Source organism: Coloeus monedula, assembly GCF_965178545.1.
Source record: "Coloeus monedula genome assembly, chromosome: 5".
NCBI lineage: Eukaryota > Metazoa > Chordata > Aves > Passeriformes > Corvidae > Coloeus > Coloeus monedula.
In genome coordinates this window covers 66,615,993-66,640,150 of record NC_138785.1, presented here as the reverse complement: position 1 = coordinate 66,640,150, position 24,158 = coordinate 66,615,993, and the positions used below count along the sequence as shown (strand labels likewise).

The window sequence follows — 24,158 nt, the reverse complement described above, 5'->3', positions numbered from 1 at the left end:
CAGTTTAGCTCAATGCCCCAGTTGCACAAATCAATTCAACAAGCTTTGCAGTCTCAAGATGATCATCATTTAACACCTCTACACGAACAATTACACTGTTTGATTATGAGCACTGTGTATGTGGAATAGCAACAACATAACAGTAGTTGCAGACACCGCAGGGCAATTGAGAAATCAAAGAATACAAATATCTGTTGCTAGGTATTTGCGTAAGTAATCTTCAGGCACAGAAACCTTGAGACCTCTAGAGAACTGAAAATGTATTCTCAGGGCAAACCTAAGAATTTATATGGTGTAAATCATATGTTAGCATCAAGAGCACTACATTTTCTGAATTAAATTCTGGGCTTTTCTCAGAAATACAGAACAAGGAACAATATGAGCATGTAGGAAGTATCTAGCTTTATTTCTTCATGGTGTGAAGAACCATCTACTTGGGGTAATGCTGCTGCTGTTCATCTCAACACTACTTTGAGAAGTATTGAAAAAATAGCACTATATTGAAAAAAATTAAAAGCCAGTAGGGGAGAGTAGGTGGTATAAGCGAAAAGGTAACCTTTCTTAACCAACAGCACACTTTCTGCATAATTCATTTCACACGAGAACAGGCTTCCCCAAGCCTTTAAAACGGGAAGGTCTTAGGTGTGCAAGTAGTGCAAAAAGCATGCAGTAGCAAAACCTACCATCTGAAGCCTGCTCTCTAACAGCAAATTCATCCTTATCACAAGCTGTTTTCAGATCAATCATTTCAAACTTCTTCAAAGCAACATTAGCTTGCTAATACATGTAATATTTTCAAAAATGAGTAATTTTTTAAATTACTGTCAAAGTCTGCATTGTTTTTCACCAAGAATGCTGCACAGCAATGAGCTAACACAAATTCTTTCTAAAGCATTAGCTGGAGGCAGAAGACAACCAGTGCATCTTTACTCCAAAAGGAACTTGGAGTTATGACTGAACTATTTAAGCTTCTCATTCTCTCTGGCTAATTATAAAGTTACAATGACTGAACAAGCCACCCTAATAGCTAACAATTTATTTTCTTCCCATCACCTTAAACTCCAGCCATTCAATTAATAGTTTAATGTTCAATTATACACTAAGAGTAACAAAAGGGCAGTCTGAAATTAACCCATTCTCTCAAACTCCAAAATATTTTGTAATCCCTCCTTCCAATATGTAGAAGTCCTTGTTGTGTCCAGTGTTTAACATAAGTACATAAACACCTTTTAGGCTTTCATCTAAAGGTGCAGCATGAGGATCCAGCCAGAGGAGCTCAAAGCCTTGGCCCAGTCCCAAGAGATTTGGCATCACTGGCATAAGCAAAACCTGGTGAGATAAGTTCTGTGACTGGAGTGCCCTGTTGGATGGTTCCAGGCTTGACGGGAGGAATGGGCGGGACAGGTGCGGCAGGGGCTGGCACTGTGTGTAATGGAGAAGCTGGAATACACAGAGCTTGTAGCTGGCAATGGCACAGCTGAGAACCTCTGGGGAAGGACTAAGGGACAAACAAATGAATTGAGGATGTTGTCCCGGGATGAGGAGACTGAGGGGAGACATTGCAGTTACAACTTCCTCACAAAGGGAAGAGGAGGAGCAGACACTGATCTCTGCTCTGTGGTGACAGTGACAGGACCCGAGGGAACGGCCTGAAGTTGTGTCAGGGGAGGTTTAGGTTGGATATTGGGAAAAGATTCTTCACCCAGAGGGTGGCTGGGCACTGGAACAGGCTCCCCAGGGCAGTGGTCACAGCACCAAGCCTGATAGAGCTCAAGGAGTGTTTGGACAATGCTCTCATGTACATTGTGAGACTCTTGCAGATGGTGCTGTGCGGGGCCAAGAGCTGGATTTGATGATCCTTGTGGGTCCCTTCCAACTCAGGATGTTTCATTCAAGGATTTTTTTTAATGAAAACTTACTTATGACAACTTGACACATGAGAAAACCAGATTGCACAATATTCCTACAAAATATTCTTAGTAATAATCCATTATTATGAAATGAATTCTTTCTTATTAAAAAACAGACTTTAACTTCCAAGTATGTTAAGGTCACTATGAAAATTAAATTCCACTGCTAAGAACTGTCTTGAAAAAATTAATAACTTGCCTTGTCTTTCTTATCATACTTCCCCAGCATTAAAGAAAAAATAAAGGGACTTCTCTATATGATTAAGTGAAAAGGCTTCTAACAGAAGAAAATAGACTTAATCCCCAAGTACAGAAACATCACAAAAAAAAATTTGCACATATTGTTAATCTTGCTAACGTGATGCTACCATGTGCATATGGAGGAAAGAAGGAAAATTGCAGCACATTTAAGTCATGAGACTACATAAACAATTCAGTGGCCGATACTAGAATCTATCCTTCTTTGCAACAGTAAAAAAAAAAAATAAATAACATTTAGCCAATCACACTCCAGCAGAGCTGACAGCAATCCTCTGATGGCACTGCTGAAGAGTGTGGAAGAACTATAAAGCCCCTGATAGTCAGACACATCACATTACATTAATTCCTACATAACTGGATCAGGTATAGTCTCTTACTTCACAAATGCTGAGAAAAGTCAGGCTTAAAATGACCTGGGCTCCATTGTCCTCATTTAGCCTTCAAATGCTCTGGGAATTATACCACTGTGTCTCAGGTCCACTGCCAATATTCATTCAAGGTACCAACATGCCAAATGTTAGCAATAAAAAAAACTATGATTGAGGGCAAATAATCATACATTAAGAAATGAAAAATCATTTTATCTTTTGAAACTAAGTATTTGAAGACTCCAATACCTCTGAAATTAATTGCCTTCTATAGCTGGGTTCTCTTTTACAAAGAAGAAAATATATTTTTAAATTTAAATAAAACTTGTGACCAAAAGAAGAAACTGCTCTAATTGAAGTACAGATGAAATATTCATTTTGCTCTCCTGTTACCACCTCATGTGTTATATGGATGACTACCTCATCTTCCAGCAAAGCCAGTGGTTTTCCACAGGAGTGGAAATGTGGTCATCATGAGCAGATGGTACAGTATAACCTTGCATCACAGTCTCTTTAGTAATGACCTATGGCTACCCCAGCATGCACCATTTAACATAATATAACCACATCTCTTTTTTTCACTGATAAAAAATTAATTGTGTTTTGTATACAAAGATAAGTTCTCTTTTCATTATTTAACAACTTGTCAATCCAGATTCAGTTTCACCCTTGTGCATTATTGATTACCACCCGTGTTGTCATTTCATGCTACATCAACTTTTATTTATTTTTAAATATATATAATAAGAAAACTCAAATGTCACACACTGAAGAGCCTTTCAATTTCCCACAACAGAGAAATCAACGCATGCTCTATAACAATTCCCTCAGCTCAGTTACGTTTCTCTCCCATTCTGGAAATGTTACTAAAGCAATCTGCAAACCCTGCAACAACTTCAGAGTTCTGTGTGATGGTGTTGTGTTGAAAGTTTTGTTTGTTTAGGGTTAGATTTTTGCCAGTCTGGTGTTGTCATTTATTTGGTTTTGTTTTGGTTGGTTGTGGTTTTTTGTTTTGTTTGGGGGTTTTTGTTTGTTTGTTTGGGGGTTTTGTGTTAATGTTGTTGGTGCTTTTGGGTTTTCTTAATAAAATAAAAAAACAATACAGAAATCTGCCACATACATAGTGCAAGCTGATGTGAAAGACAACTGGACTGCTATCCCTGTATCAGGCTGAAATTGGTAACCACCTCCTGAAGTGACCCATTATCAAACATTATCACTGCTTCAGTGAGACACTACACAGTATCAGACAAAGAGCTTCCTCCCCTTCTAGACTTGTCTAATCCATCCATCTCCATCTTCACAAAGCAAATAACATTTCTAAGCTTTTAAGATACACAGAAAGCATATTTCAGAGATAAAGAGCATATATTTTCTTTTTGCATTAAAATTTTGATTCAACAAAGCCCAGTGCAAGGTCCTGCCCCACGCTGGGAAAATGCTCAACACCAGTACAGACTGGGTGATGAGTGGATTGAGAGCAGCCCTGCAGAATAGGACTTGGGGGTACTGGTAGATGAAAAACTGAAAGAAGCAGCAATGTGCCTTAGAAGCCCAGTAAGCCTAAATGTATCCTGGGCTGCTTCTAGAGAAGTGTGGCCAGCAGGACAAGGGAGGTGACTGTCCCCTTCTACTCTGCTCTCCTGAGACCCCACCTGCAGTGCTACCTCCAGCTCTGAGGTCCTCATTCCCCAGGTCTGTCCCTACACCCAGGGTTGCCCTGTCCCAGGTGCAGAATCTGTTACTTTCCCTTGTTGAAATTCATGTGGCTGGTGATTGCCCAAACCTCTCATTTGTTGAGGTCTCTCGGCAGGGCCTCTCTGCCTTTGAGGGAGTCAACAGCTCCTCCCAGTGTTCTGTCATCTGTGAACTTGCTCAGTGTCCCTTCCAGGCCTGCATCCAAGTCATTTATGAAGCTGTTGAAGAGCACAGGGTCAAGGATGGAGCCCTGTGGAACCCCACTAGTGACAGGTCACCAGTCTGATGTCATCCAATTCACTATAACCCTTTGTGCCCAACCCATGAGCCAGTTGCTCACCCATCCCATGATGTGTTTGTCCAGCTGTGGGATGGACATTTTGTCCGGAAGGATCCTGTGAGAGACAGTATCAGAAGTTTCACTGAAATCCAAAAAGATCACATCAACTGGCTTCCCCTGATCAACTAGATAGGTTACCTTGTCATAAAAGGAAATCACGTTTGGTAAGCAGGATTTTCCTCTCATGAAGCCATTCTTAGATTGTTATTAGGAAAATTATTTTCTGTGAGGGTGGTGAGACACTGGAACAGGTTGCCCAGAGAAGCTGTGGCTGCCCCATCCCTGGAAGTGTTCAAGGCCAGGTTAGATGGGGCTCTGAGTAACCAGGCCTAGTGAAAGGTGTCCCCACTCGTGGCAGGGAGTTGGAACTGTGTGATCTTTAAGGCTTATTCCAACCCAAACTATCCTATGACTCTATGATTTTACCATGTCACTCTGTGACACAGCAGATTCCCCAGTTATGCTCCCAGCTCCTTTACTCCCTGTTTGCCATATTCAATTTATACCATCTTTCCACACCCCACAGTAAGCTCCTTCAGCCTGTAACACATTCCTTTGCAGTGAGGGCAAAGCTTTGTTTCCACTGACACTTGTATGTCAACTTACTTCACAATGGTGCTTTCAGTTGTTAAATGGAGCTTGAAGAAATATGGAGATAAGTGCAGTTGAAACACAGCATTTTTGATAATATTCACTACATATTTTGTATTGCCACAGAAACTGAGACAGACAAGTGATAACAACAAAATGCTGGAATATGATTAGCTTTCTCTACAGGCTCCAACTCCTCAACAACATTTACTTATTCTACAGTAAATAATCGGGTTCAGATTCACAGGTCCCTGCTTCTCAGCACTATATGAAGGACTGACCTATACAGGAAGCAGTCCACTAAAGGTTACATTTTAAAGCCTAATGTTACAGCAAATTGAAACTGCTAAAGCTGACTTGGAAATGCTGGGCTGCCATTGCAGTAATTCAGGAGGTGCTTCCCAAGAAGGCAAATAGCAGGAAAGGAGCAAAGAATCAGTGTAATGTACTACCAGTCAAAGCAGTGTCCATCACTCCACTCCTACCAGTGAGCCAGAAACAGTCATGTCTCACAAATATCATGAATTCCCCATTTTACTATTCTGTGGAACAGTGCAAATGGACAGCACAGCCGGGAAAGTCTATGGTTTGCTTGAGGGCAGTGCCCTGATGGGGCAAATTCCTTCCCCGCGAACCTCAGCAGATCAAGTGACACGCTGCTGAGATACAATCTGCAGGAATAATGCTGATAAAACCGTGCTGGAACTGACTCATGTGCTATTCTGAGACCTCAGTACTGTACACAGAGAAATAATTCTCAGTGTACTGAAACAGCAAGCAAGGACTGTGATCCTAAAAACATTCTCATGATGTGAAGTACTCATGCACAGGTTTGTTACCTGTCAAGTCTTTAAAAACTCTCTGCATTAGAAACAAAGGGGTTTTTTCACTCTTTAGTCTTTAACAAAACCAATGAAGTTTTGTAATATTTAACAATAAACCTAGCTCCATTTAAATAGCTGATAAATTGTTTTAAACCAGTTTACCAACTCAACTAACAAAATACTAATCAATGTGAAAAAAGCAATGATCAAAGCAAATAAATTTAGAGAATGATCGTGAATGCATGAGTGAATAATTCAAAAGTGTACATGAGTTACCATCACTTCTTGTAAAATTCAATACTGTGTGATGTTGTGAGTAGCATAGGAAAGGACAACTTGTTATACCACAAAATACTGCAATGATTTGTGTTGCAGGGGGAAAAAAAAGGCTCACATGAACTAGCACTGCGTATCACTGAACACTGACTAATGCAGAGATGTTTCTCTTAAGGGAAAAAAAAAAATTTTCCTTCTATAACCATCAATCAAGTTCAATAAACCAAAGTACGACATTCTACCTACCTTTTCGTTAATTTAAGAAAAGCTTACACAGCTTTTCATCAAGCATCTCAGCACACTTTAGGTATTGTTAATCTTAACAGAAACCAGTAGAGAAGTGTTTTATTCTGTTGAATAGGTATTAATCACACAATAAATGCAAGATATTGTATTGATAGGTATGTTCCCACAATATTTTACCACTGACATGCAAACACCAAAGCAAAATAAGGGATGGCATTTTTATAATAGGCTACCATAACTGGAAAACAGTGTTACATCACATTATAGTGAAAATGAAAAGTTAAGCTTTGAAAACCATTATCTTACTCATTTTACCATTCTTACTCATGGATTATGCTATTCAGCATCCTGCTGTACAGTCACCCCACAGCATTTGAAAACCAAGCTGCAAGATGTTCAGAAATTTTGAAAAGTTAATTCACTGTAAAAAGTGTGATTCTTATCAACCGATAGTATCATGACAAAGCAGTAGAAGACAACACTCAGAGTTGCAGTTTTCTAAGGAAGCATCAACATTCTTGAAGACTGCAGTTCTCTGCACATCCACAGGAATACCACAATGCACCACACCTTCAACTTGCCTTGACTAATACTGCCAGTGTCATTAAGATAGAAAACATTAAGTATGTCCACTATAAAGTATTACATCATTTAGGCAGAGACCTTCTGGTTTGTCTGAGTCTGTTCACACACTACAGTAAACTTGGAGATCTTTAACAAAACTATAATAAATTCAAAGTAGACACAAAGATTTAAAACTGGGCTCTTCAGATATGGTTAAGATCCAACATAACACCCAACCTCTCTCCAAGAAGAATCACAGTTTGTAAGACTTGTTAGCATTTAAAAAAAAACAAAACAAAAAAACCACACTAATTTAAACACATTTCCTTTCGCTAATTGATAAAACCAAAATTCAAAAACATCATCTGTTAATCAAGCAGACACTATCAGTGAATGAGCTGAAAATAAGCAAACCAGGAACGATGAATTAATTTAAAAGACAGATGCCAAGATAGAAGGACATGGAATTTTAGAAATCTTTGTCCCTAGAAAACACAAAAATCTTATAGAAAGGCTACGCCTCTGTAAATTTCATGGAGATAAAAATTGGGAATAATCTGGAAATCTTAGAACTTAAGGTTTCCATGGAAAAACAAGGACAAAATAGGAAAAAAAAATCCTGCAAAGACTGGGAGTCTGGTTAACTGTTCTGAGGTCACAAAATAGTTTTCTAAAGCATTGCTTGAAAAGTCAGAAAGTGCGCATTACTAAATAAAAGGTCTCAGAATTACATGACTGTTTTTGCCGATATCAAAGGTGCTGCACAATGCAGCTGCCACCCTACTTTTACATGCACAACCTTCCACCACAACCTTCTGAGCCTAGGGCTGGCTGTTGGTTCTCCATCATTCTCAAACCCCACCACACCTTAGGCTAAAACCAATTTCTCCTCCTACCATGCAATATTTGGTCAGCAAATACCTACATTTTGAATCCTTACTAAAACACTGCTCCTTCTCTTGTTTGGCAATTACAGCACAAATTCTTAAAAGAAACCAAAAAACACTGCATTTACACAAAATACTACAAAATAATATAAGACCTAATTAGCAAAGCTGTTTTGGACATGACATTCGACGATAATCTGACCTGCTCTACAGAACTTTACAAATTACAAAAATAGCTACATAAAAAAAACCCCTCCATCTCTTCTTTCGGCTCTAGCAACAGATTGTTTTAGTAGCAGCAATCTGTTTGACAAATGAAATTACCAGACATCAGAAAATACTAAGAGTCACAAGGTAGTGAATCACTATAAAACAAGCCAAATTGACCAAGGAGCAATCAGAGTCTGCATTTCTTGCACTCCTACAAATGAAACTACTTTTGAGTAGAACTCTTTAGGTCTGCCTATACTATGGGAAACACATCAGAAAACCTGTGTGCCTGCAGGGAAATAAGGAATAAGTTGTCATTGCTAGGGATAAAAAAAACGAAGGAGATTTGTCTTACACAATGATACTGTTAATCCACCCTTATTATCAGAAAACCTTTCCTGCCAATCTGGAAAGAATTTGACTAGAAAGTTTGTGGAACATTCACTACTGGAGGTTTTGTACAAGTCAGATAAATATTGCTGAAATGTTGTTTAGGTACAGCTAGCCTCTCACACAGAAGACTGAAGTCTTCCTCTAGAAATAACTTCCACTTTTTTTTTTTTTTTCACTTTAAGTCACTGCATTTTTAATTGTTAATAAACTTACAGCTTCCAGTTTGGTAAACCCTTAACTCCACATTTTTCTCTAGGAATGATTCAGTGGGAAATTGTGAATATATTCAAAGTAGACAGAAGTATTAAAATTGTTTCTGACATAACAATACACTCACTGCCAACTCTTTCCCTGTAAGCTGCACTTCTAAAATTTAGTTTTCTTGTGAGCAAACACAGAGCATCTGACTGTTTTTCTTTTCAACAGACTCTGCTAACTTAACGTGAACATTTCCTACAACAATCAGGGCACTCTTCTTGAAATTCATCTTAATATGATTAGTGATGAAATTTTTTCCCACAATGAAGTTCAGTACATTTTATTAGGAGTAACAGCAGAAAACTTTAGCAAGTGTAAATCAAAATGCATTCTTTACATTTAACTGCACCATATTTGACTTGGTGGTGATGCCTTAGGTTTTAACCTTTATATTTTTCAAATTCTGTACTGCTTGGTGCATGACTCTGAAGTTTCTTGTAGCCTGTTAATTTCTGCTCTCTCATGCTAGGTAGGCATAACAAAGCCTCTCCAGGCCTGTTCTCCAAGGACACCAAGACTGTCCTAGGCCAAAAGTATAAACCAAAGAACCACAAAGGGGGGGGCAAGCTGAGGGGAAATCTGAAGCTTTAATTGGAGAATTAACCCTGCTATGCAAATGAACCAAACCTATAAAAGAGTGAAGAACTCGTGACCTGGGGTCCATCTCAGGGTACGTTTTGAGAATGGCTTCAGACTCCCCTGGGCGTACCTTTGAAGGTCTTTCAAATAAATACCTCTTTTAATTCTTTACTGCTGTCTAGTCTGTTTCTAGGAGGCCTCTCAAGGCATCAGTGGAGATGTAAATGTGTATTTATTACTATGGTCTTTCCACTTAAATTTTCCTGAGGTGACAGCAAGCATTTACTTTTCATATAGAAATCCTCCTATCAGCTGAGCATCACCTATTTTAGACTTGAGCCTACTTCAGTTTAAAGTGTTTTTCTTGGGTGTGACTGGGAGAGAAAATATCAGAGCATGCATGCAAATAAGAAGTGTACAACAAAAGTAGTTTCTACCTCTAAAAATCTGAATTAGCTAAACACCATATAACCCTCTGAATGTAGCTCATTTACTAATGAAAAACTATCAGATTCATGAGGTGTGAAAGCTGAGCAGCTACAAATGACATGGCTATTTTTTGCTGCTGGAAATTCTGAAATATTTTTCATGTCTTAGTAAGCTCTGTATGCTTATTTTTTATAAAGGACACAAAGTTTATGATCTCTATTCTTATTCAGGGAAAGCATCCACACTCTTATATGAGACGTAGGAAATTTCATTTATGGATAGTATTTTCAAGAATATACCCTTTAAAGTAAGGAAAGGCATGTATCTAAAGATGGTTCATTTTAAAAAGCTCTGAGAATAAAAACTAATTAATACAAAAAATATTGATGTAATACATTAAACATACATTAAAATCCCACTGAAATCAGGAAGTTGCCACTTTGATTACCTGACAGGAGCGAAACTGGTTGACCAGCAGTGTACATCTCTGTGGGTCTTTTCTTCCATCCAAACTGTCCAGTTCAGCTGCTACTTGATTTAGTTCCTCATCAGCATAGTAGAACTGAGCAAGGAGCTGTGGGTCTGTTCTCTGTATTGGAGACATGGACAATATTACATTATTTTTACAAAAAAACCAAACCAAAACCTAAAAATTAAACTGACTTCAAGGAGTTGTATTTACTGTGATTTGTTTTAACATATAAGCCAGATAAGCAGTGTGGCAGCATGGAAAAGAATGATCTTGAGATACTTACATACACTTAGAAATTTGTTCTACTTTGAAGAAAAAAAAAAACCAAACTCTCAAAAAACCTCTCACATAATAAATCTGAGACATTACTCAGCTACCATTATCTCCAAAACCACCCTGGCATTCTCACTACTTGTGACATAATTATCTGCAGGTGCAAACAACTGAATCACAAGTTTTGTTTATTAAACAAAAGTAGAATTCAGCTCCAGGCAAAACAAGACAAAGTTGCTTTCCAAGTTAAAACAAACAAACCATACCCCCAAACCTATCTAGCAATGGAATAATCTATCAAGCACCACAGTAACATTTGCAGCATGATCTGGTCAGAATCCTCCTTTTGAGCATCACAAGAATGGAGCCACAGAAGGCAAAGGTACTGAATCTACCAGGGCCAAATAGATGCAAACACTTTACAAAACAAATAATAATATGACTAAACAAGGTATTACAGAGAGAAAACTATGTCACAAGTCTTTCAAATGGCAAAGTACAGAATCATCACTATGGATTTTTGGCCACATTAAAACAAAGGAGCAATTGTAATAAAAAGACCAAAAGAATGCTTCCTCAAAAACATTGAGAAATATTAATATTAATAATAAATATTAATAGTAAAAGTTTACATCATAAAAGGATTTTTTTTAACATTAACAGCTAGGAATTCTGGTTTCAATATCTTAAGTGTAAGCTGACAAAAATCTACACTCTTGAATAATGTCTTCACTATAGCCCTGATATAAAGGTGCCCAGGGAGAAGGATAAAGCTTGTGATATATGGTCAGGGAAACAAACAAAATTCAAAATGAATGATAATAAGAGGGAGAGCATGTAATTGAACTACTAAATTTTATGTTGTTTAGTTCTAAATTTCTGTATTTATAGTCAAGATTAGTAAAGCATTTCTTTAAGCATTCCCTACCCGATTATTTTTATCATTTCTGGGTGTTATGTTTTCCTTCAGCATCTATCCACAATCATTAAAACTTTCTGGACAAAGCTAATAAACAAAGATGCAGGAGCCTGTGTATGGAATTGTGGCAAAGCACGACTGCTGATTTTCAAGCATCTAAATTGCATTGCAGAAGCAAAGTAAGGCAATTTATTAAGACTGGTCTCAAGCAACACAAGTATGCCTGAGATACTTAGCTCCCACGTGGCTGATTTTTTCAACTGAAGGAACAAAAGTTTTAATTGAGTTCTCTCAACTGTGTTATGTTTGGTCTGGATTAGTAGTGTGATCTTTGATTAATTTTGTCAATCATATGTGGTCCCTGGCAAGCTGAAACTGCATGAAACTCTAAATCTCTTCACAGGGGGCCACTTAAAGCAAATAACCACAAGTCTACAAATTCAATTTACTCCACTTGGTAACAGAAAATTAGGGAGGGTGCCATGTTCAATGCCAATTTTTATTTTCAGTTTATGCAAAATATGGTTCAAATAATTTAATCCAAATTCCTTACTATTCCTTGGCAGAGGAAGAGTTAGCAATTCCCATCCCTAGATACTCAAATTAATAGAAAGACTTAATTTGAAAACACCTCATGGAAAACCTACCACTTATCTTGGCAGTTTGTTTAAGGAAATCATCCCATTTAACAACAAATTAATGCATCTAATCCTTGTTTTGATTTGCTGGACTTCAGCAACACTGCTCATTTTGCCTTATTCCACTACAGCATCGAGTACTTGCAGTACTTCTATTTGCCTATTTCTGTATCCACTGACGGCAGTAACCCCTTTTACCATATCACCACTGTAGGCTGCACATAAGGGTTTGGGATTTTTGGGGAGAATTTTTGTTTGGTTGCACTGGAAGTTTTTTGTACGTGGTGATATTGCTATTATCACTCCAACACCCTCCTGAGTATGAGCTCTCCAGGCAGGAGTCTCATTCTACAAGTACACCTTGCATTCCTTCTGCCTAATGCCTCTTTATATTCCACATATTCAGCCCAACAAATGGCCCAGGCTATCCTGAGTGTCTTTGTTCTCCGGTGGTGTGGTACATTGTGCTGGCACCAGTCTCCACAGATTTGAAACCATCACTTCATATATGGGTCATAACTTACTATCCCCATTTGTATGATATACACAAACTATCATTCCAGCCAGTACAAAGACAAGAATCAGCACACTACTAGTTAATTTAAAAAAAAAACAAAAAAACGCAACCAAACAAAGTAACACACATTTAGCCATGTTGTAAGATCACTCACTGAATATTTATTTTAAGGATTTTTACTTTTTATTAAGTTGCACTCAACAGGTCAGATACCAAAGTCAGAAGATGCCTACCTACCATCCACAAGGTCAGTGTAAAACTGTCCATATGAAAAAGCTGTATTAACTATTGAACTGGTTACATTCTGGCTTTGCCCATGAAGTCCAACCAATGAACAGTGACCAGGATTAGGTTAGGTTGGTTTATTGCATAATGAATTCTGATCTGATTTTTCAAACAGGAGTGGAGTTTAAATGGACTATAAGAGAATGTTAAAAAGAAACAAATTAAGAAACCTGTTACCTACAGGTTATTAGAAAAATAACAGGTCTGTAGAATTATTTATTGCATGTTATCAGAAGAAAAGATGCTATTCTCAATCTTGTAAACAAGCAGGTAGACCAAAACCAGAAACTATCCCTAAAAAATAGTGACAACTAACAGAGAAGAGAAATTCTAGCACAGACTTCCCAACATGGGACAGCGCCCAAAAAATAAACTATCAACAAGAAGCCAGGGTTCCAACAGACCAATCTCAAGCCACATAGTAATTCTGGAATCTAAGAATCACTTTGAAAATCACATTTACAGAAACAAGGGTGGTTCTTAAGGAAATGTCCTCTTTTTGAAAGAAAAATTGCAAGCACTTTCTGCATGATTTTCAACAGCAGCTTTCAAGTATCAATACCACCTCTTTTTGAGTAACATAAAACGTGCGTCATCTTGGAACTGACAGCAGCCCATAATTTGAACATTAAAGGGAATGTTTTCCCCCAGGTTTCCGTGATCCTTTGTAGAGAAGTACAGATTTTGTTCAGGCTTTTTCTTCCACTGAGATCGCAACAGGAACGCAGCCACCACCACTGCACAAAGAAGACACGATGATCCCAAATAAGCCAAAGAACAGAAAGAAGCAAGGGAGCCATGCAAATGAGCAAGATCCCAGCTAGTGATAGCACTATCTTCTGAAGCCTGCCAGTTGTCCTCTGGAAAATAATATCCATCATTTTTGAATTGCTGATCTAAAGTCTTCAGAACAACAGCTAAAACCCAACCCTGCTCAAAATAAAGTCCATGGACTTGAGATGAAAGGCTCCAGATCTCCCTTTGTTCACTGGCACTCTTCCAGCACTAAGCATTTATGTTTCTCCCACACACTCAGGAACCCTGACTTGATCCCTATGGAAAGAAACGATACAGAAAAGCATTAATTATACGCCTTTGCTGATGGTAAATCCAGATTGCCTTTTGACATGGGAACAAAGCAAACCTACATCCACTGGGGTAACTTTTCAAGGAGCACTTACTAAAAAGTGTATTTTATGCAAATACATATATTTTATTAAGAAATGCCTTCACAACCACAGGACAATATTTGGTTAAACATCAACTGCTTGTTCAACCATTCCTATTCTACTACAGCTCTAACAGCTGATGAGAAAAGTTTTAGAGGAAGGCTATCACATTCACATCAGTGGAACTGTCTTGAAGCTACACAGCCTCTTTTATTCCCCCTGTGGTAAGGGAAAGGGTGGTTTTAGAAGCCTGAACAGTAAGGATTTAATGCATTGCTATGCCTCAAACACCAATGACCACTCAAGTGAGAAAGTTAGAACAGGATGTGCCTGGAAGTGGGGGCTATGCAAACACAGGGCAGCACCTTTCTGGAGCTAATTTTCCTGTTCAGGTCTACAGTGACCACACAAAATAAAGTGCAGAAGCACAGAAGTGGAGTCAAGGAGTGGGCAGGACCAATAGAGGGGACTCAAAACCACCGAGGACCCCAAAGTACTCCCTCACTCTTTTTGGGAATTCTCCATCAGAAGACTGTACATGGCCCATAGTGTTCCATCAGACTTGGAGAATCCCTTTCCCTGGGAAGAGATCCAGGCATTTCCATGCCAACTTGAATGTATATAACCTGTTTTGTGGGCCCCCATTCCCAACGGATCACGTCTGTGACTACTAGTACAGCAAAACAGTGATCAACTCTCATCACTGGGTCCTCAGGCGGTGACATCTTCCCTCTCAACTATCTACTCTTATCCTTTCCTTCTCTTTCTTTTCCTTATGTATTTTGTGGTACGTTTATACTTTTATAGAAGAGAAACAAAATGCCCACATACTTTCCACCGCAGTTGAATTGTTTTAAAATAAATCTGCCTCATAAATACCCCAGTCACTCAATGTCTTTTCACTCTAATTCATCCCAAGGAATTTACTAACAGGAATCCCAGCCTGCCTCAGAGGCAGGTCATAACAGTAGTGTGTCTTTTAAGGAGTTGTTCTCAGCCTAAATCTGTTACCTACTGTATTTTCAGGGAAAGGAAAGAGGCACAGGATCAACCTTAAACTTTCCATTCCCCAAAATACGTGCTGCTATTATCGGACAGTCCCAAATATGAACAATTACTGTACAGCACAGAAATTTTTAAAAAGGGACTTCCCAAGTGAAAGCACATTCCCTTTAGGATGAGAAATCATGAAAGCCATAGGTTAGAAACTTGCTTCTACTCTGCAGTGTACAGAAAACAATACTTCTGTATTGGAAAACAACTCCTTGTACAAGATGGCAGCGTGCTCTGTGGAACAGGCAGAATTAGGCCCTAAGCAATTTAAATAAAGGCACTGACGAGCCAACTCAGTATTTTCAAAACTTAAAAATAATGTTGCATGTAACTAGTCTTAAGCTAATTAAATTTAAGACTTACATAATATTATAAAGAAAAAATTTTTTGTTCAGAAGTAACAGGATTTAGGCACAGAGTCCAAAGTTTATTTATCGCCATTGTGAAAAAGTAACATACTTAAAGCAACAGAAACTTAATCAATTAAAACTTTTTACACCAGTCACAGTTGCAACAGTAAGTTTAACTGGCAGACAACAAATTCCAAAGACTGAAGGTCCTTCTTCAAAAAGGGATACCAGCAAGTTGTTACATCTGCTTATTTTTCACCTCACATGTAAGCAAGTGTATTCACATCCTTCCTTTGGACAGGCACTTTGAATTTTTCATTGATTTCCAAATGCTAATAAATAGCAAGAAGACACAATAATTCTCTAACAGGCAGGTGAGTCAAAAATTCTGGCACTTAACTGTCAGAGGTTTAGCAGCAAAAATATTTCTTCATACTAAATGAAAAAGGAACTGCTGTTCCAAGCACATAGATGTATGCAGAGGGGGGTTGTTTGGTTTTGGGGTTTTACTTAGTTTGTGGTATTTTCCTTTTAATCTACTGACTATCTGAAGTGCTATCTGTTAAAGTAAAAAGGAAAAAAATTCCCTCAACAGTCATATTTTGTACAATGTCATGAAGTCTTAAGCTGGTGTTGCACATGCATAAAAAAGAAAAATGACTCAGAGATGAAGACAACAATTGGTAGTTGGTCACAAGGATATGTAAAAGCCAAGCATTGTGAAAAAAGCTACAGCCTCGTTAAAGCTTTGCCAGCTGCTCTGTGTTTATCTATAGAATATCATTACACAAGCAAGAAAGACAGGTGAACAGCTTGTTAACACAATAAAATGCTAGCAGCACCTTAAGCAAAAAGACAAAACAAACAAACAACCCCCGTGAGCTAATGATTCATAGGACAACAAAAATCAGGTAGATAATCTTTTCCAATTTTCTCTACATTGGGTGTAATTCGAACCCCCCAAACATGAAAATCTGGTAACAGTTATGCTGAACTAGAGTACCAAACATCTGAGACTGCCATGCTGTCGGTTTTCACTCATGATAGATTAAGTCAGTGTACATAGTTTCTATTTCTGAGTGTTCATAATACTAATCTGGAAAAGCATGTGCTCAAATCCATATTTTCTGGGGGAAGCACATAAGCATATGCTGAATACAAATTACTGAAGCTTTCGGACATCTATTCTGCAGAACAGGAGTGCCCTGCAGCTGAACCATAGCCTCGATTTCTAGGAAAGAAGATGGACTCCAGAAGAGAAAAGGGTTTTGCTGTAGGGAAGTGGTGGAGCAGCCACTTCTTCCAGGTGAAGAGTGGGTAACCTTCAAGGTTGCCTACTCATCCAGCCTATGGCGGGCTATTTTTAATTGGCAAGAAATTAACCTTCCCCATATTGCATCTGTTTTGCTCATGATGGCAACTGGTGAGTGATCTCCCTGTCTTTATCCTGACCCACAAGCTTTTTCATCCTATTTTCTTTCCCTGGCTTGTTGTGAAGGGGAGTGAGAGAATGGCTGGGTGGGCGCCTGGCAGCCAGACAAGGTCAACCCACCCCTCTGAACTTGTAAAACACTTAACCAAAGCATCCTCCAGCAGCTAATACCTCAGAGTTTGACTTTAGCTAATCAGATTTCATTCTCAGCTGCTATAAGAACATCAAGTTTAAAGAACAAATATTTACTTAGAAACAACAAATTCAGCTTGTCAGGATACAGATTGAAATGTACAAATCACTCTTCAGGATTTTTTTTCCCTAAATGCTTTTATGCAGTTTGCTTCAGATTTGTCTAGATTTTTGTATTTAAACTCAAACATGACACTAAGCATCTCTTCAAATAAAATAGATTCTGCAGTGCTTTTAGTGATTTGTTACCTACAAAGAGGAAAATAGCCAATTTAGCTCCCTGGGCTTGTTGATTGATTATGTTCAATTCCAGATGTACAGCCCCCCCTTACACAGAGGAATCATGTGGCATTTGGAAGTGGCACCCAGCAATCTGTCCCCCAGCAATCCAAAGCATCCTGCCACACTACATGTCTTTACAACTTGCCACATTAGAGGACTTTCAACCCACTCTAGTTATGTTATAGTCTAATGGATGTGTCTAAATATTTATAACTCCTAAATATTTGGGCAAACAATGACCTGTTCTTAGACATGTCTAACATGTTAATTTCTCTCGAGGTATTACCTTTTTTCCTTTCAGAATCAGACTTTTATCCTAAAAAACCCAATTAAACCCAACAAACAAAAAACCCCCAACAACCTCAAACAACCACTTTATGCAGTTAAAGGATCGTCTTGAAGACTCTTTTTGGTTCTGTCATCTTTTAGCACACACACCCCTAAATTATTTTTTCCTTCCTAGGTCTATAGTTCCAGTATTTTGGTCATGCTTAGCAGACTTCCTAAAACACAAATTTTGCTTTGCTGTTCAGAACCAACCAATTTTGAACAATCTGCCATGTACAACTTCTTACTTCTATATCATAAAATAATTATCTTAATCAGGGCATAGACAAAACTCTAACAAGAGGGTAACCTGACCCAGCAAGTTCAAGCCTGATGACTGTGAAAGAGTTGCTCCATAGTCCTTCTCAGGTATCAACAGGCATAGCACATTCCTTAGTTTTTTCATGTTCAAAGTGCATCTTTATTTTTCTTTGGCTCAGCAAACTCACTTAGGGTGAGTCTGAGCTGTTCCATATCATATTTTAACAAAAGCAGCAGCATCTGTGTAAAGCTGCTCATACATAACCTCATTTGCCTTGTAGGAGACTTTCAATAAGCTCAAGCTGAACACCTTGACAGATGCTTGGGATTTAACTACCTTGGCATTGTATCAGTAGCACAATCAATCATTGCAACAAGAAGATTTCATCAAAACTTTGTTCCAAAGTGCACCTGTTCAACTCAGTGATGAAAGAAATAGCTCATACAGCCCTCAGCAGCGAAACTTTTCCCAGCTTCTGCCTTCTGACAATAACTTCAAATGAATGTTTGCATAAGTAAATCTTTTGATCTTATTTCCACTATTTCAGCTAAATCATATAAACAAGTAGCTTTCCAAGTGCCATCACCAGTCAAACTCTGTTTCCTACTCCGTTTTCCAGGCAACAGCAAGCCTCAGTGGATATTTGTCCCATGCTTTTACCACAGCACCCATCTGTGCTCCCAGTCTCTGAATGGGAGATTCACCCATGTCTAACCAGGAACAGACTCCTCTATTTCAAGTATTTAACATCATCTCTCTTTGCAGAAAGTCTACACCTCCTTGTAGGCACAGCCTACCTAAAGTTTTAAGGAACTTTTAGGAACTTCATTGCTTTTAACAACTTGATACTGTGATTACTATCCTTTTTCCAAGCACACTTGAGCATGAATAGTGGCTTTGAAAATTACCAGAACATGAGCAAGAAGAAAGGGAGGGGAAAGGTTGACAGCAGGACTACACAGGACTTTAAACCATGTTTAAAACTTTGGAAGCAGTCCAACAACAACAAAATATATTCAAGTACACAAAAAGCACATATTTGCTGGAGACAGGAAACTGACTGGATGATAGTGCATAGCAGAAGGCTCCCATGCATCCCTGCTCCCACTCCCTGCTGAATTGAATATTTTTTGCTCAATTAGGCAATCCCAGGTCTTTTTAGACAATATCCTCAAGGTCTGTCCTTGGTCTCCTGGTCACGCAGAAAATCTCTCCTGGGAGACAAATGGGTTTGTACAGCTATTCCTGTTTTCTGTGCTAGCTCAGCATACAGTTTGAGTTTGACCACTTCTCATCAGCATGCATGTTGGATAAGCTCTATCAGTCTCCAGCCATTCTCAACCCCAAACTGCTCCTTTTAAAACAAGACACAGAATGCACAAAAACTAAGCAGAAGTTAAATGCAACCATGAATGCTCTTTGGGCTTACAGTCTCTCTATATCCATTTATTGAGAGGAACAATAAAACAAAAAATCCAAACAAAACAAAACACAAAAAACCCCCAAACCCTCTATTCAATACATATTAGTGATTCATAAAAGGATTTAAAATCACATATTGTTCCTTCTGGCAAGATCAAGTTTGTCCGACCTGGTTGCTGCCTGTTCAGGTACTTATGAAAAACCAACATAATTACGGCACCACCTATTTAATGAATGGACCCTTTTCCCACATTCCCAACAACAGCTCTCAGAAAAGCTATTACACATACACTCTATTGCCTATTACCCTTTATTGATCAGCAATATCACTTTCACATTCTAACTAAATGTTGGTTGTCCCCAAATGCATTCTGCAAACTTCTGGTTGCCAGGTATTTATGTAGAATGCCAAGTGACAAAAGAGAAAAACGCATTAATTGCAGAACTGATGTTAAGTGGAAATGCATTACCAGTAATGCTTACTGTAATATTTACAATACCTTGGCAAAAATATGATTCAAACTAGTTTTCCTTTACTGTATTTGATAATAGTATTGAAAAACAACACTACACTGGAGGCACCACAAAAAGACAGAGAAATGTGATGTTCGAAAAACAAAGCACGCCTAAGTAACGCAAAAGTATTAACTCATACAAGTAAAAATTTGCTTCTATTTCAGTGTAAACACCTACTGAAAGCCTTTATCAGCAGACACTAAGAATCTTTATCTTCCAGCACAGCCAAAAGATCTTCTCTACCATCCCTGCACTATACAGGCTCTAAACCCCAGTCAGGCTCCAGAAATGAACATTAACTAGGGACCATACCAAAACCACAGAAAGACTCAAGACTCTTCACATGTAATGGGGCAAAGAACTCCAGTGCTTCCAAAGCCTTGCGGGATGGACACCTGCTGGGGTAACTCTAACTTGTATTTCAATGACATAACACCTTAAATTGCTCCATTGGTTTCACCATGAATACTGCATTTGACACAAGGTTCAGCATAAATGCAGTCTTGGATCAAAGCTATTAATTGCTTTTCAGCTGCAACACAGTGAATATTTTTCTCTGACTAAGCAACATAAAATCTAAGTGTCAAAAGCTTCCTGACATTTCTGAAATCCAAGTTCTCAATTATTGCCATTAATTTCAAGACTGCTCTGAAAACAGTCGGTAACAGTTGCATCCAGCCTGACTTACACAGCTGTCTAACCTACAGTCAAACGATCACATTACTTGCCTAAAACATGAATTTGCTCTAAAACAGGCAAGAACAACCATAGGCATCTCCTATTCCTCATTTTTTCTGTGCTCTAGCCTTTCTGTTTTGTGTAACAAATCCATAATGAAGGTCAGAACCTGGAAGTACTTCCCCACAGTGGTCTTGCCTAAACCAGACATGTCTCTCTCCAGCCCAATCAGATCTCCAGATCCCTCTAGATCTGCCAGGAGCATAATGGTACAATTTCCTTCTGAATGCAAGAGACACCAGTTCAAACCTACTGAAATAAAAATCTCTTTTTTGCTGCTTCTTGCTACTTTAGAGACCAACTGCCTTGCATCCAAATTTAGCTCCAGTTTTTTCTGTTTTGCTCCCTCCAGCAGTGGTTACGCCACACCTGAGCCACAGCTCTGCTTTATTTTCCAAAATCCAGTGTATATGACACAGGCAAGCCTGCACACTGAAAATGCCTGCAGAGCTTCAGGGACTACCAATGATGATCTAAAAAAAAATCTCAATGCATTATTAAACATAAGTCTCCTGCTTTTAATACACATGACCCAAGGAACTGTGGAAAAGTACTTAAAGGAGACATGTATTTTCCACTTTCGTTGCTTTTTGCAAACACAGTCAAAGCAATTAATTGAAAAGTTTTACAGTAAAATGTTTTTGGTTATTCCTCCAAGCAGTTACTTCATCTAGTCAGGCAACAGTTTCCTCATGCTCTGAATATTTTACAACTTCTAACACTATACTGCTTTTCCTTACCAAGTTACAGGTGAAACACAGCATTTTCCTTTGAAAGAAAATGTTGTGAAGACTGACAGGGATTTTTTTTAAACGGCAAATATTCATACCAATATGCCATAACTCAGATTTTTTTGCTATTTGTTTTCCTTGATATATTTTTTACATTATTTTTAATTATTAACAATATACATAGGCTAAAATAGAATATATCCAATTAAAGGTTCTGTTCAGGAAGACACATTCACTTCAGAGATGATGTTATCACATCCCAAAATTATGCTGTGAACACAACCACCATTCAAAACCATGAATAATATCCATAATCAAAGTATGTGTTCAGAAAATTTTTATTCATTTATTTTTCTGTTTATTTATTTGAGAGAAAAAAGGAAGTTCAGAATTTATCAACTGGAAATGACAGGCAAAAGAATATAACCTGGAACTCACGAAGTCTGGGGATATGCATCTATTTTCAAGGGCCATTGAGAATTATTTATATTCAGCAAAACACAATTATGATTCTGAAATGGACTAAAAACAGAAACGTAAATCAAGCTGGCAGTATATTTCTACTCTGCAAGCAGCTACTGCTTGATTGTTTGTGTTGCTATCGACACCAGCCTAAGGACTAGTCAGGTGCCAATACAACCTGAGACAAAGAAAGGGCATTACCTATAGAGGGTGAGTGGGTGTAATTACAGTAAGACGGTGAAAGTACTGACTGATTACAGCACAATGACTTATTATGGGGACATACATTTATATATTTATTCCACATACAGCAAAATAATCTGTCAAAAATTATGGCAAAAATTCCCAGGTGTTTTATGAATGCAGACTGCTTCAGAAAGACCCATTTGAGACAGGCAGCTACACATTTAAATTAGACAAAATCCACTTGTGAAATACAGTGGTCACTGTTTAACATGTCACTGAATGCTGGAAGTGCTGCAATGAGGAAGGCAATAAAAATCTGAAGTACAAGATGCAAAAACGCATAACCAAAAGCACTCAGGCTAAGACAGAACCAAACCCAGTACTAGTGTTGAGAACAGAGCAGATACAGGAAACAAAGATACAACTAAAAAGATGGATTTATAAACCAAATAAAAACTTTCCTTTTTTAAAAGCATCTTGAAGTTCCACAGTAAACCCAGCCCTCCTCACTGGTAACTTCTGAGCATCAAATCTCAAAGCTAAATTCTATAGCTGTGATGAATGCAGGCCTCCTAACAAGATAAATCCTGGAGTGCCAGACCTTTTCAGTGGTGTCCGGGACAGGACAAGCAGCAATGGCCATAAAATAAAACACAGAAAGTTTCACTTCAACATGAGGATGAACTTTACATTGATAGTGGCAGGGCACTGATACAGGCTGCCCAGGGAGGTCATGGAGTCTCCCTCCCTGGAGACATTAAAAATCCACCTCAACACATTCCTACGTAATCTGCTCCAGGTGCCTCTGCCTTGGCAGGGATGTTGGACTGGATGATCTCCAGAAGTCCCTTCCAACCCTAAACTATGCTGTGATTCTGTAAATGAAACAATTTGAACTACGAAAATTACATTAATAGCCCTCGTATATACAAAATTGTATTAGTAAAGGAAAACTTCAAGAAAGATATGCAAGTTATTTTATCCCATAAAGGAAAAGCTAAATTACCTGCAAAGTGAGACTTGCTAAATTACCAGAAGAGCTATTACAAACATCTTTATTTCCCATGAAATAATTTCATTACACAAAACATGAAAAACCAGGAGACTGCTAGACTTCCTAATGATTATATATATATATGTTTCTTACCACAGAGTTGTTTGCACTTGTGAAGCACAGACTTACAGAACCTCTCTTAAACACCCCAAGTTTCTGCAAAGGAGCTTAGTGAGGCTGTGCTCTGCCACCCCACACCCCAACATCATCAGGGTGCCATTTGCTCCTCTGTGGTAGCACATGAGCGATTCCTCCTGTCCAGCTGGACCTGCACTCAGCCCAGTATTCCAGGTGGCCCAACAGAGCCTTGTGATTCCCAAAAGAGAACAAAAGGGAGAAATTTCTCTTACACACATAATTTCTCTCTGGACAAATCGCTACATAAGAACATATGCAGCACTTAGAGCAAGATATACTGCAGGAAAAAATTTGAAAAACCCCAAAAATTAGAATTCAAAGAGAAAAGTTCCTTTTATTTTCATTCTGCTCAGGCCAGCACTGATTCAGAGTTCCTCTGTGCATATTGTCCTCTGCAACAGATGGGAAAACTCTCCAGCAGAGCAGTGTTACACACTTCAGCAATTAACTGCAGAGGATAACGTGACTCTCATGCATTTCATTTTACATGATGAGGTATTTATTCTGACTTGCAATGGATGATGCTCCAACAGAGCCTTGCCTTAGTACCTCACCACAAGCATCACTCAGTACAGGAGACTGCAATTTGAAAACTAATACTGCCCTAATAACTAACCCACTCAATCATGTCAACTTCCAAAAAACCCCACTATAACAAAATATTACCATAAAAACTTAATGTTTAACAGCAACACTAGAGCAAACCACTTCAAATTACAAAAGCAAGCTTTTCACTCATTCTCTGGAACACCCCAAAGTCTCTTTCACACTGCCACAAGACAGATGCAATTAGACTGTGCAGCTGGCAGCATATAACAAATTTGGTTTGGCAGACTGGTTTGCCTCACTCCCTGAACCATCTCTCCCCATGTGCACCAAATGCATCTGCCTGCATTGTACCTCCAA

At 38.5% G+C, this 24,158-nt stretch overlaps 1 protein-coding gene across 3 annotated transcripts in view; it reads right to left on the bottom strand.

Moving 5' to 3' along the window:
• Positions 1 to 24,158, bottom strand: part of ZFYVE28 (zinc finger FYVE-type containing 28) — a 149,214-nt gene that overhangs the window by 71,274 nt on the left and 53,782 nt on the right. For all 3 annotated transcript variants that reach the window (XR_014226393.1, XM_082281484.1, XM_082281483.1), the window contains exon 2: positions 10,283 to 10,423. Coding sequence is in view for 2 of the 3 variants with exons in the window: in XM_082281484.1 (XP_082137610.1) it covers positions 10,283 to 10,423 (141 nt within the window). In the remaining variant the exon portion in view is untranslated. The remainder of the gene's footprint in view (positions 1 to 10,282; positions 10,424 to 24,158) is intronic.